The sequence below is a fragment of the Macrobrachium nipponense genome, chromosome 31 (assembly GCF_015104395.2).
Source record: "Macrobrachium nipponense isolate FS-2020 chromosome 31, ASM1510439v2, whole genome shotgun sequence".
Taxonomy (NCBI): Eukaryota; Metazoa; Arthropoda; class Malacostraca; order Decapoda; family Palaemonidae; genus Macrobrachium; species Macrobrachium nipponense.
In genome coordinates this window covers 7674928-7687941 of record NC_061093.1, presented here as the reverse complement: position 1 = coordinate 7687941, position 13014 = coordinate 7674928, and the positions used below count along the sequence as shown (strand labels likewise).

Below are 13014 nucleotides of genomic sequence, written 5' to 3'. Positions count from 1 at the left end.
GCCCCACCTGCCAGAACCACTCGAGACTTCCCAACAACATGAAGTTCGTAAGTATTCATTTCAGAGAGGCTGGAAAAACGGGTTCTCGGACGAGTTCGCATGTAAAAGTGTTTGGTGGGGCTTTTGCTTTCAGTTTTTTTTTTTTTTTTTTTTTTTTTTTTTTTTTTTTTTTTTGTGTGAATAAGTTATAACTTTGAGTTATAAGGTGAATGACTGCTTCGCCAAAAAATCTTTCACCTTCAGAAATCTAAGCCGTTGTGATTATTTTGTCGCGTGGTTATTAGTGGCCATTGTGGAAACAAGGAATTGTGTTTGTATAGTTCTACTTTCACTTTTGCCTTCGCATTTTCACACACGTCGAATGTTTATACTTTTATATTTTCCAGCTTTCTCATTTCATTCTGAGTGCATGTTGAACGTGAAACGTCTGCTATAGAAACTGCATTCGTGGGTGTCAATAAAACAGCTATAAATTACAAATGACAGTCAAACAAAGATATGTCACCACAATATTTCTGTGACTTGAATATTATATTTGTCTTTCTTTGTAAAGTAAAATGGAGTTTACCGAGGGCCATACGTCCTGTTTATCAAAACTGTCTCATAAATGCTAAACTGACTGTATACTTGCTGTGGTTCTACCAAGCTCCGGTGAATATCATTAAGTTCAGCTGTTAATGTCAGCACTTGAAGTGTCAGATGGGCTTCAGGGCCAGCCACTAACTGCAACTTTATAATGTCTTCGAAACAGATAATAATCATTACATCTTTAATCGCCGTGGGCTTGGGCGCCCCCGACTACGAAGGACCAAGGTCGAGCAGCATCTCGTCCAGCGAGGAGGTTGCTATCCTCAAGGACGAGCGGGACCACGGAGACGATGGGAGATACACTGTCAACGTCGAGACTGAAAACGGCATCGTCCTCGCCGACTCGGGCTCTCCTCAAGGACCCGAGGGTGCTGTCGTGGCTGCTGGATCTTTCTCGTGAGTGCCTCTTCTTTTGTCATATTAGAAACCAACGTGAAATTAAAAAAATATATATTTATATCTTCTTTATTTAATAGGACTGGATGAAAATGCTTACCTCTTCACTTCACAGATACACTGCTCCTGACGTACACCAGTTAATCTGAAGTACGTGGCCGACGAGAACGGCTTCCAGCCACAGTCCGACATTCTGCCAGTGGCTCCCGAATTCCCGCACCCAATTCCCCAGTTCGTCCTCGACCAGATCGCCTTCGCCGCTGAGGAAGACTCTCGTGAGAGGTCGTCTGCCCCGTCAGGTTCTTATGCAGCCCCAAGCAAATAAATGCTTCTCCACGACAGAAATAGAACGTTTGCATAACGTTTAAAAGACTGGCGGGCGATATTAGCAATGAGTCTATTTTAAATGTATTTATTGTGTGCTTATAAAGATAATCAGAATAAACTGTTTACGACAAGTGTTTTTTTTGTTTATACAAAGAGAGCGACGCTCCCTGATTTGCTGTTGATAAGCCAATCACAGGGCTGGAGACACTCAGTCTCTCAAGAGAATTCACATGCGCAGGATGTATGTTCCACCTCTCTGAGGGAAACATCTTTCAAAAGTATTACTCAGAAGAGTGGAGCTTACATCCTGCCCATGTGAACTCTCCCGAGAAGACTGAGAGTTTAGAGCACTGTGATTGGCTTATCAAAACAGCCAATCAGGAGCGTCATAAGGGACAGGGTTTAGACATCAAATGTAAGGTTGATGGGAATCTACTATAGTAATGGGTTTTTCTCTACGATTATCTTTTTCGCTTTTTTCATCTAGTGCTCAAATTTATGTCTCCTCAATGAATTCCAAATTTCTTTTGCCTATCATTTGCTTTTCTACACGGGTTGCGTTTCAAGTGACAACCGGTTGCCAGAGGCAATGAAAAACTATTTCACTTAACCAAATCACACAAATATTCCAATATCATTTGCCAGGAACATGTTCAGTGCGTTGGTAATTAAACATGCAGCACAATAAGAGAATACTATTCAATGAATGGCCAAGACTGATTGACAGTCGAGTTGCTGCATATTTCAACCAATTAGATTCTATGAAAATGAACAGCCTTCGTTTTGTATTGCTAGGTTAGACACTCTCTCACTTGCACTAGAATTTTATTCAAAATAAGTTAAACTACAATAAGGTCTTTCGTTGACATTTCGTATCGAGGCTCAGTTGTATCTCGGAGGGGCGCCATAAGATCCTGAAGGAGAGGGAGACCTGCTTGCTCTGGCGGGCGTCTTCTTGGGCAGCAAAGGCGATCTGGTCGAGGACGAACTGAGGAATCGGGTGGGGGAATTCGGGAGCCACTGGCAACAGGTCAGACTGAGGCTGGAAGCCGTTCTCGTCAGCGACATACCTCACATGAACGGGAATGCCCTCGGGAGATGTGTATCTGAAAGTTTAAAAACAAACAAAGGGATGAAGTTAACAAAAAAGGCCATTTCCATCATCGTACCCATATTCCCCAAAAATTTCAATATGCAACGAAATTCCAAGGAACCCCCAGAGGTCGGAGCCAAAGGGATCCCTGTCAGGAGAAACTCAGACTCACGAGAAAGAGCCAGAAGCAACGAGACGGCTCCCTTAGGTCCGTCGGGAGAAGAAACCGGAGTCTTGCCAGGGCAATACGTTGGCGGTTTCGACGTTGACGCTGTACTCGCCCAAAGTCATCCCAGTCTCTGTCGTCTCTGAGGATGGCCACCACTTTGTTCACGCCGCCCGAGATTCCTCCTTGGGACTGAGCGCGGGGGGCGTCGTAGCTGTACTGGGGGACGCCCCCCCCCCCCCCCCCCCCAAGACGATGGTTGCCAAAGCAGCAATGATAACCTGACGAGGGTAATCATGAGATACACAATTTGGTCAATTTATGGATTATAAGAGTTAAAGAGAAAATGAAGACAACTTTCTGTTGAATTTGGGAACTTAATTCATCCAACTCATGTTCACCTTTGTTATATGGCAACCAATTGCGTTTGTAAAAAATCAATTTCATTTATTAAGCTTCATCTTTATAATAACAACCAGAAAGTGTAAATATTCTATCTATAGGAATATTTTTTTGAACGATTTATTTTCTATGCAACTTTGCTTATTCACGGAATAGTGATATAACAATTGTTCCCTCCCTCTTATCTGCTGTTGTATATTTCCTTTTATCTAAAGAAAAAATAGGATATTAACTTTATGTTTTATATACCAATTAAAAGATGAATCACTACTGCAAAATGAGATCTTTTGCAAAACTGTAGCCCTCACAAATGAAATTTTCCTGAAAGTTTAAGATCTACGAAAATATCTCTGTTCGCTTACGATCTTCATGGTGAGCTGCTAATGGAGAAGTGGTGTCTGGAACTGCAGAGATGACAGTTTATATAGCGGGAGAGAGAGATGCGTCATGGAGTTGCCGGCTTCATTGTTTGTCAGGTTTTTGTTGATCTGATTTCGTCACCTGACAGCCATTTATAGCTCCTGCCTTCAATGTGTCATCATGGTATCCATGTTTCCTTCTTTTGCCCTTCTTTTGCAGACGTTCACGGAAGGAATTATAAGTCACCAGTCTATCTTTTTATCTGTTAATCTATATATCTATCTCTCTACCTATCTGTCTGCTCGTCTGTCTATCTATCTATCTAAGACATACTAGATGTCAAATCTTTCCAAATGTCAGTGATAGCGGGCAATTACGGCACTTTCGCAAAAACTGACCCCTGAATACCAGCAACAGCAAACAGTTATTCGAGGCGAACTTTCATCGAAGGTCGGATCTCATTAGGAGATTCTTTTCCGTCGCCGACCTTTGAACAGAATTTTGCTTTTCAGTTTGGGTTCAGTGCACAATGAAGAGCTGCAGGTGCAATTTAGATGACTGTAGGGGTCACTGGGTAGAGGTTCGGCTAGGTAATTTGGTAAATGTTCTGCTGAGTCTGTAGAACCTTATGATTTTTCTATTATAAACCTCCAAATCAGCTGCTGTGCACTTGCTCCGAGAACGTGAATATACATTCGAAGTGCTGATAACTCACATCATGCGCATAAGATCATTGAGCAAAAAAAAAAAAAAAAGAGAAAAAAAAAAGTTAGAAACTAACATGATGCCAAACAAGGCTATTGCCTGCACTGCTTCATTTCTCAGCATTATTATAAAAGTCATAAACCTCTGGATAATCGCAATACCTAACTTTCTGAGGAAGAAACAAACTATCAAAATTCGATTTTATTGATGGAATAAGGGTTATTCAAGTGACCTTGTACTTAGTCCAAAATAATGAGGAAAAAGGAAGGGTTTAAAAAACTTACCGCCCATTGTCTAGAGCAGTGGTTCTTAAAATGGGGGACGCGCCCCCTCTTCAGGGGGAGGGAGGGCTTAGCAAATTAGCATTGGGGAGGGGTAGGTGCGAGCCCTAAGGAAAAAAATGAAAATTCTTCTTATTACATTCGTTATTTCTCTTAGCGAGAGTGAGGCACCAAGATTCAGCAGTTTGTGGTTAGACTCGTTAGGCTTTCCATGTTTTGTAATTATTGACCTCCCTTCCTATCCTGCGAAACCCTCTCTCTCTCTCTTCTCTCTCTCTCTCTCTCTCCTCTCTTCTCTCTCTTCTCTTTTCTCCATCTCTCTCTCCTTCTTCCTCTCTTATTTTCCTTTAAATCTGGGCTGAAATTTTACTCATAGATGCAAAGGGGTCGTGGGGAGAGAAGGACCAAGACTTAAAGCTGCCGTGGTTATAATAAAAGGCTGGAGGAGGATAAAAGGAATTCTAGTAAACGTATCAAGGAGAAAATTCCAAAGATTTCCAGTGGGCGAGAAAAGAGACATCGGACCAATCTGAGAACTAATTACTTCTTGAAAGAAAACAAGTGAGAAGTGATCTGGAAGGTATTACAAGTGTGCAAAACAGGCGAAGGAATCCTTACCTCTCCTCAGGGGCGTCTTGGCCGAAATCGAATATATAGAAAGGGAGCAGACTGGACAGCCTCTCCTAAAGAGAACGAAAATCGAGCAGAGGAGCTTTGAACGGATTCTAAACAGGAGCTATGCGTGATGGATCAATGTAGTCATATTTTAAAATAAGATAGAGGAAGGCGGTGATGAGAGTCGGTAGTTATCTAAAAGAAAGCTGGAAGTGGAAGAGTGAATGAAGTCATTGAAACGAGCAAAGTGAAGAGGAACAGACAAAGCCCAGATTATTAAAGAGGTCCAAGAAATGAAGTATGGGAAAAAGTCAGTCGTGAAAAGAGGAACTGAAAAAGTGGTAAATGCAACGTTTTATTTATTTATTTTTTTTTTTTATTTTTTTTTTTAAGAAGACCTAAAATAGTTATTCAGCAAATTCAGTATGTAGAGGAGACACCTTTAATTCCATCGCTTCAAGAGGGATGACATTCAGAAACTATGCACTCATAAGAGAACAGTTGTCTAAAAGGTGTAGATAAGACATATGTAGTTTTATACACTGTAACCATAATTTTGTTTTGTCGTCGTCCATATTAGTTTTATAACTCTTACGATCCAACGAATGCCACAGATTACGGAAATCTCATAAACTAGAAAGTAGTTGTCAAATTTCTTTGTAATCATTTAGGGGCTATGGATGTTTAGGGGAAGTACTTTCAGTGCCAATCAGTACCTTCATTGACAGCTGTAGCTAACCCTCATATCAGTGATAATTAGCAACGGTAACGATCCCCATCAGAGGCGTATCAGATGCATGAGAGAATGCTGAAATAGGAAAGTATTATAGCTTGCGAATTCTGTTGCTATAACTGTCTCTGATGAATATTCTAATTTGGTCTTGTCCCAGGGCTGAATTAGTTCCTAGAGCTACCTGTATTTTATGGATTCCGCAGTTGAATTATCTTTAAAAGCAGTTTACCAAGCAGCAAGTTATATCTATATTTCTATCTCTCCTATGCACGTTTTTTATGTTCGTAGTGTGCTATAGGGATATGAGTGTCCTCTCTACACATTTAATTACTTCATGTAAAAAAATATGAAAAAATTATTTAATAATATTTTCAACGTTTACTGTCCTTTAAGAAACATGGAAACTTCACTCTATTGTCAGTGAGTGGGAATACCTGCCAATACTGAAAAAATATGCAAGAAAAATATTTTGTACTTTTAAAGCGCTAAAAACTTTACTAAAATCAAATATATATTCAGATTCTAAGTGGAAAGTCGAAGAATTTTCGCCTGTTTTTTTAAACACAGATAACGAACAGTCCAGACAACCAACCAAACGGAGTAAGCCAAAATAAAAGAACTGAAACACAAGAGTCATAAGACCAATATTCACAAATCCCCACCGACTCAATACACGAAATCAATATTTACCAAGTCTAGGAATAATGAGTCTCTTCATTTATTATAGCTACAAAACAGCAAGCAAAGACTGGTCATTACATTAAAATTAATTTTTCACTAGATCGTAAATCTCTAGTTAACACAGACTGTTTACTCTGGGACCTGGCCATCATATTTCTCCAGTAAAATTGGGTTTCCGACAAACGCTTCACAACATAATTATCCTATAGGTGTGGAACCTCTCTGTTCTAGAAGTCGAAATATTCCTGTCATTTCATTAGTTTGACTAATTAACTCAAAGATAAGTCTTTCATTCTCCTCAACTAGCAGGTCCATCAATCTCAGTAAACTCTCGCTCCAAGCAACAACAGAAACTAATGCACTATTGTATTAAATGGGACAATTCAAGTGCGCATTCAGCAATAATAAAGTCACCTCTTCATAACTAGAATATTTTCTGAGAAATGTATCGTATAAGTTATTGTTATTCTTTTGTTTTCACGTGGAAGTTGCGCACTTAGCCTATTATTGTTCAGAAAGGGATAGTGAATATTTTCTAAGATTATTTTCAGTTTTATTCAAAAATAAGTTAAACTACAATAAGATCCGTCGTTGACATTTCGTATCGAGGCTCAGTTGTATCTCGGAGGGGCGCCATAAGATCCTGAAGGAGAGGAGACCTGCTTGCTCTGGCGGGCGTCTTCTTGGGCAGCAAAGGCGATCTGGTCAAGGACGAACTGAGGAATCGGGTGGGGGGAATTCGGAGCCACTGGCAACAGGTCAGACTGAGGCTGGAAGCCGTTCTCGTCAGCGACGAAAAATACCTCACATGAACGGGAATGCCCTCGGGAGATGTGTATCTGAAATTTTAAAAACAGACAAAGGGAAGAAGTTAACAAAATATGCCATTTCCACCATCGTACCCATATTCCCCAAAACTTCAATATGCAACGAAATTCCAAGGAACCCCCAGAGGTCGGAGCCAAAGGGATCCCAGTCAGGAGAAACTCAGACTCACGAGAAAGAGCCAGAAGCAACGACGGCTCCCTTAGGTCCGTCGGGAGAACCGGAGTCTTGCAGGGCAATACCGTTGGCGGTTTCGACGTTGACGCTGTACCTGCCCAAGTCATCCCGGTCTCTGTCGTCTCTGAGGATGGCCACCACTTTGTTCACGCCGCCCGAGATTCCTCCTTGGGACTGAGCGCGGGGGGCGTCGTAGCTGTACTGGGGGGCGCCCAAGACGATGGTTGCCAAGGCAGCAATGATAACCTGACGAGGGTAATCATGAGATACACAATCTGGTCGATTTATGAATTATAAGAGTTAAAGAGAAATTGAAGACTACTTTCTGTTGAATTTGGGAACTTAATTCATCCAACTCATGTTCACCTTTGTTATATGGCAACCAATTGCGTTTGTAAAAAATCAATTTCATTTATTAAACTTTCTATCTTTATAATAACAACAAGAAAGTGTAAATATTCTATCTATGGGAATATTTTTTTGGAAGATTTATTTTCTATGCAACTGTGCTTATTCACGAAATAGTGATATAATAATTGTTCCCTCCCTCTTATCTGCTGTTGTATATTTCCTTTAATCTAAAGAAAAAATAGGATATTTTCTTTACGTTTATATTACCAATTAAAAGATGAATTCACTACTGCCAAATGAGATCATCTGCAAAACTGTAGCCCTCACAAATGAAATTTTCCTGAAAGTTTAAGATCTACGAAAATATCTCTGTTCGCTTACGATCTTCATGGTGAGCTGCTAATGGAGAAGTGGTGTCCTGGAAGCTGCCAGAGATGACAGTTTATATAGCGGCAGAGAGAGATGCGTTTCATAGAGTTGCCGGCTTCATTGTTTGTCAGGTTTTTGTTGATCTGATTTCGTCACCTGACAGCCATTTATAGCTCCTGCCTTCAATGGTGTCATCATGGTATCCATGTTTCCTTCTTTGGCAGACGTTTACGGAAGGAATCATAAGTCACCAGTCTATCTATACATACTAGATGTAAAATCTTTCCAAATGTCAGTGATAGCGGGCAATTACGGCACTTTCGCAAAAACTGACCCCTGAATACCAGCAACAGCAAACAGTTATTCGAGGCGAACTTTCATCGAAGGTCGGATCTCATTAGGAGATTCTTTTCCGTCGCCGACCTTTGAACAGAATTTTGCTTTTCAGTTTGGGTTCAGTGCACAATGAAGAGCTGCAGGTGCAATTTAGATGACTGTAGGGGTCACTGGGTAGAGGTTCGGCTAGGTAATTTGGTAAATGTTCTGCTGAGTCTGTAGAACCTTATGATTTTTGCTATTATGAACCTCCAAATCAGCCGCTGTGCACTCACTCCGCGATCGGAATATGTACTCGAAGTGCTGATTACACGTCATGCATATAAGACCACTTTTTTTTTTAAGCAAAAAAAAAAAAAAAAAAAAAAAAACAAAAAAAAAAAAAAAAAAAAATTTAGAAACTAACAGGATGGCAAACGAGGCTATTGCCAGTACTGCTTCATTTCTCAGAGTTACGTAAAAGTCATAACCTCTGGATAATCGCAATACCTAACTTCTGGGGAAGAAACCAATATATACAATATATTATTAAAAATTCGGTTTTATGGATGGTATAAGGGTCATTCAAGTGACCTTACGTAGTCAAAACTAATGGGGCGAGAAAGGAGATTATAATAGGGAGCCAACTGCCGAAAACGTGCTGCCCAGTGTCTTGAGAACGGTTCTTAAAATGGGGGACGCGCCCCCTCTTGGGGGAGGGCATTAGCAAATTCCAGGGGAGGTGCGAGCCCCAAGGAAAAAAAAAAAGAACATTATCTTATTACATTCGTTGTTCTCTTAGCGAGAGTGAGGCACCAAGATTCAGCAGTTTGTGAAAAAATGCAGAAGTACAGCCTAATAACGTTAGTTTCCTATAGTCTTATACTTTAGTTAGACTCGTTAGGCTTACCATGTTTTGTAATTATTGACCTCCCTTCCTATCCTGCGAAACCCTCTCTCTCTCTCTCTCTCTCTCTCTCTCTCTCTCTCTCTCTCTATTATTTTCCTTTAAATCTGGGCTGGAATTTTACTCATAGATGTAAGGGGGTCGTGAAGAGAAGGACCAACTCTTAGAGCGACCGTGGTTATAATAAAAGGATGGAGGAGGATAATAGGAATTCTAGTAAACGTATTCAAGGAGAAAATTCCAAAGATTTCCTGTGGGCAAGAATAGAGACATCGGACCAATCTGAGAACTAATTACTTCTTGAAAGAAAACAAGTGAAAAGTGATCTGGAAGGTATTACAATGTGCAAAACAGGCGAAGGAATCCTTACCTCTCCTCAGGGGCATCTTGGCCGAAATCGAATATATAGAAAGGGAGCAGACTGGACAGCCTCTCTAAAGAGAAAGAAAATCGAGCAGAGGAGCTTTGACGGATTCTAAAACAGGAGCTATGCGTGATGGATCAATGTAGTCAGTATTTAAAATAGATAGAGGAAGGCGGTGATGAGAGTCGGTAGTTATCTAAAAGAAAGAAAGCTTGAAGTGGAAGAGTGAATGAAGTCATTGAAGACAAGAGAAGAGGAACAGGCAAAGCCCAGATTATTAAAGAGGTCCATGAAATGAAGTATGGAAAAAGTCAGTCGTGAAAAGAGGAACTAGAAAAGAGGTAAATGCAACGTTTTTCTTTTTTTTTTAAGAAGACCTAAAATAGTTATCGGCGAAGTCAGTATGTGAAGGAGACACCTTTGATTCCATCGCTTCAATAGGGATGACATTCAGAAACTATGCACTCATAAGAGAACAGTTGTCTAAAAGGTGTAGATAAGACATATGCAGTTTTATAAACTGTAACCTTAATTATTTTGTCGTCGTCCATATTAGTTTTATAACTCTTACGATCCAACGAATGCCACAGATTACGGAAATCTCATAAACTAGAAAGTAGTTGTCAAATTTCTTTGTAATCATTTAGGGGCTATGGATGTTTAGGGGAAGTACTTTCAGTGCCAATCAGTACCTTCATTGACAGCTGTAGCTAACCCTCATATCAGTGATAATTAGCAACGGTAAAGATAAAGATCCACATCAGAGACGTATCAGATGCATGAGAGAATTCTGAAATAGGGAAGTATTATACCTTATGAATTCTGTTGCTATAACTGCCTCTGATGAATATTCTAATTTGGCCTTGTCCTAGAGCTGAATTAGTTCCTAGAGCTACCTGTATTTTATGGATTCCGCAGTTGAATTATCTTTAAAAGCAGTTTACCAAGCAGCAAGTTATATCTATATTTCTATCTCTCCTATGCACGTTTTTTATGTTCGTAGTGTGCTATAGGGATATGAGTGTCCTCTCTACACATTTAATTACTTCATGTAAAAATTGTGAAAAAATTATTTGAGAATATTTTCAAACGTTTACTGTGCTTTAAGTAACATGGAACTTCACTCTATTGTCAGTGAGTGGGAATGTCTGCCAATACTGAAAAAATCTGCAAGAAAAATAATTTGTACTTTTGAAGCGCTAAAAACTTTACTAAAATCAATATCAATATTCAGATTCTGAGTGGAAAGTAGAAGAATTTTCGCCTGTTTTTCTGAACACAGATAACGAACAGTCCAGACAAACCAACCAAACGGAGTAAACCAAAATAAAAGAACTGAACACAAAAGTCATAAGACCAATATTCACAAATCCCCACCGACTCAATACACGAAATCAATATTTATCAAGTCTAGGAATAATGAGCTATCTTCATTTATTATAGCTACAAAAACAGAGAAGCAAAGACTGGTAATTACATTAAAATTTATTTTTCACTAGATCGCAGACCTCTAGTTAACACAGACTGTTTGTACTCTGGGACCTGGCCATCATACTCTCCAGTAAAGTTGGGCTTCCGACAAACGCTTCACAACATAATTATCCTACGGTGTGGAACCTCTCCTGTTCTAGAAGTCGAAATATTCCTGTCATTTCATCAGTTTGACTAATTAACTCAAAGATAAGTCTTACATTCTCCTCAACTAGCAGGTCCATCAATCTCAGGAAACTCGCTCCAAGCAAGAACACAAACTAATGCACTATGTATTAAATGGGACAATTCAAGTGCGCATTCAGCAATAATAAAGTCACCTCTTCATAACTAGAATATTTTCTGAGAAATGTATCGTATAAGTTATTGTTATTCTTTTGTTTTCACGTGGAAGTTGCGCACTTAGCCTATTATTGTTCAGAAAGGGATAGTGAATATGTTCTAAAGATTATTTTCAGTTTTATTCAAATAAGTTAAACTACAATAAGGTCTTTCGTTGACATTTCGTATCGAGGCTCAGTTGTATCTCGGAGGGGCGCCATAAGATCCTAAGGAGGAGAGACCTGCTTGCTCTGGCGGGCGTCTTCTTGGGCAGCAAAGGCGATCTGGTCGAGGACGAACTGAGGAATCGGGTGGGGGAATTCGGGAGCCACTGGCAACAGGTCAGACTGAGGCTGGAAGCCGTTCTCGTCAGCGACATACCTCACATGAACGGGAATGCCCTCGGGAGATGTGTATCTGAAAGTTTAAAAACAAACAAAGGGAAGAAGTTAACAAAATATGCCATTTCCATCATCGTACTCATATTCCCCCGAAATTTTAATGTGCAACGAAATTCCAAGGAACCCTCAGAGGTCGGAGCCAAAGGGATCCCAATCAGGAGGAAAACTCAGACTCACGAGAAAGAGCCAGAAGCAACGACGGCTCCCTTAGTCCGTCGGGAGAACCGGAGTCTTGCAGGGCAATACCGTTGGCGTTTCGACGTTTGACGCTGTACCTGCCCAAGTCATCCCGGTCTCTGTCGTTCTCTGAGGATGGCCACCACTTTGTTCACGCCGCCCGAGATTCCTCCCTGGGACTGAGCGCGGGGGGCGTCGTAGTTGTACTGGGGGGCGCCCAATACGACGGTCGCAAAGGCTACGACGATGATCTGAAAGACAGAAGTAGGATCGACTGTACTTTTCTTTAAACTTCCTCGTGGGAGTTTAATAAAAATGGCGTTCATTTGCCCTAAATACTAGTTCGATCAACTGAAATCCAGAGGCGAAGGAATCAGAGCAATACATTATTAATACAAAAGGTTCTCTAATAACGGTGATCAAGCTGACAGCAAAAATTACAATAAATGGAAAATAAACTAAGGTTCGAAATCAGATCTGCTAATAACTGCAACAAGCACATATTTCTTACAGCCGTCGTCAAATGTGTTTTGGAGATTTTCTTAGATATATGGTGGTAATGCTTCTCATTGTATACCCAATCATTGTAAAGGGTTGTTAAATAAAACTTGAGAAATTTCTATTGAGTAAACTGAAGATATTAATGGCAATGCGTTAATTGCAATAGTTTTTGCTCAGATGTTAACCGGCGACTTTGTTGGAACCTTTCGAACCTGAGACAAAAAGTTAAAGAACGACTTTCTGGTTAGCTTACGATCTTCATGGCTGGCTGTTGTGGTGATGAACTGATACCGTTCGAATTGGGAACGTCGGTATATATAGCGAGAGAAGTTCGTCACCAAGGCTACTGGTTATTAGACAAGAGTCAACTTTTTGTTCGCCTGCATTTCTTGGCATGACAGGTGTTTACGAATGCGACCATGAAACGATTCCTTTCCAAATCGTGTTGCTTTTGCCTTCATTCAAAGT

General features: G+C 40.3%; 2 protein-coding genes across 2 annotated transcripts; one reads left to right on the top strand and one right to left on the bottom strand.

Moving 5' to 3' along the window:
• LOC135206448 (pupal cuticle protein 20-like) lies at nucleotides 1-1434 on the top strand. Its single transcript, XM_064237826.1, has 3 exons — nucleotides 1-47; nucleotides 752-984; nucleotides 1100-1434. The coding sequence occupies exons 1-3, from the start codon at nucleotides 39-41 to the stop codon at nucleotides 1131-1133; spliced, it is 276 nt and encodes a 91-aa protein (XP_064093896.1). The 5' UTR covers nucleotides 1-38; the 3' UTR covers nucleotides 1134-1434.
• Nucleotides 1435-2155: 721 nt separating this feature from the next.
• LOC135206591 (cuticle protein AMP1A-like) lies at nucleotides 2156-8123 on the bottom strand. Its single transcript, XM_064237932.1, has 3 exons — nucleotides 8082-8123; nucleotides 7345-7595; nucleotides 2156-2417 (listed from the first exon to the last, which is right to left on the bottom strand). Exons 1-3 carry the CDS (start codon nucleotides 8088-8090, stop codon nucleotides 2156-2158), a joined length of 522 nt encoding a protein of 173 aa, XP_064094002.1. The 5' UTR covers nucleotides 8091-8123.
• Nucleotides 8124-13014: the final 4891 nt, after the last annotated feature.

Coding starts and splice junctions, on each gene's coding strand:
- LOC135206448 (XM_064237826.1), top strand. Junction 985..1,099: donor GTGGCTGCTGGATCTTTCTC/GTGAGTGCCTCT, acceptor TTCACTTCACAG/ATACACTGCTCCTGACGTAC.
- LOC135206591 (XM_064237932.1), bottom strand. Junction 2,418..7,344: donor GTTGCTTCTGGCTCTTTCTC/GTGAGTCTGAGT, acceptor TTAAACTTTCAG/ATACACATCTCCCGAGGGCA.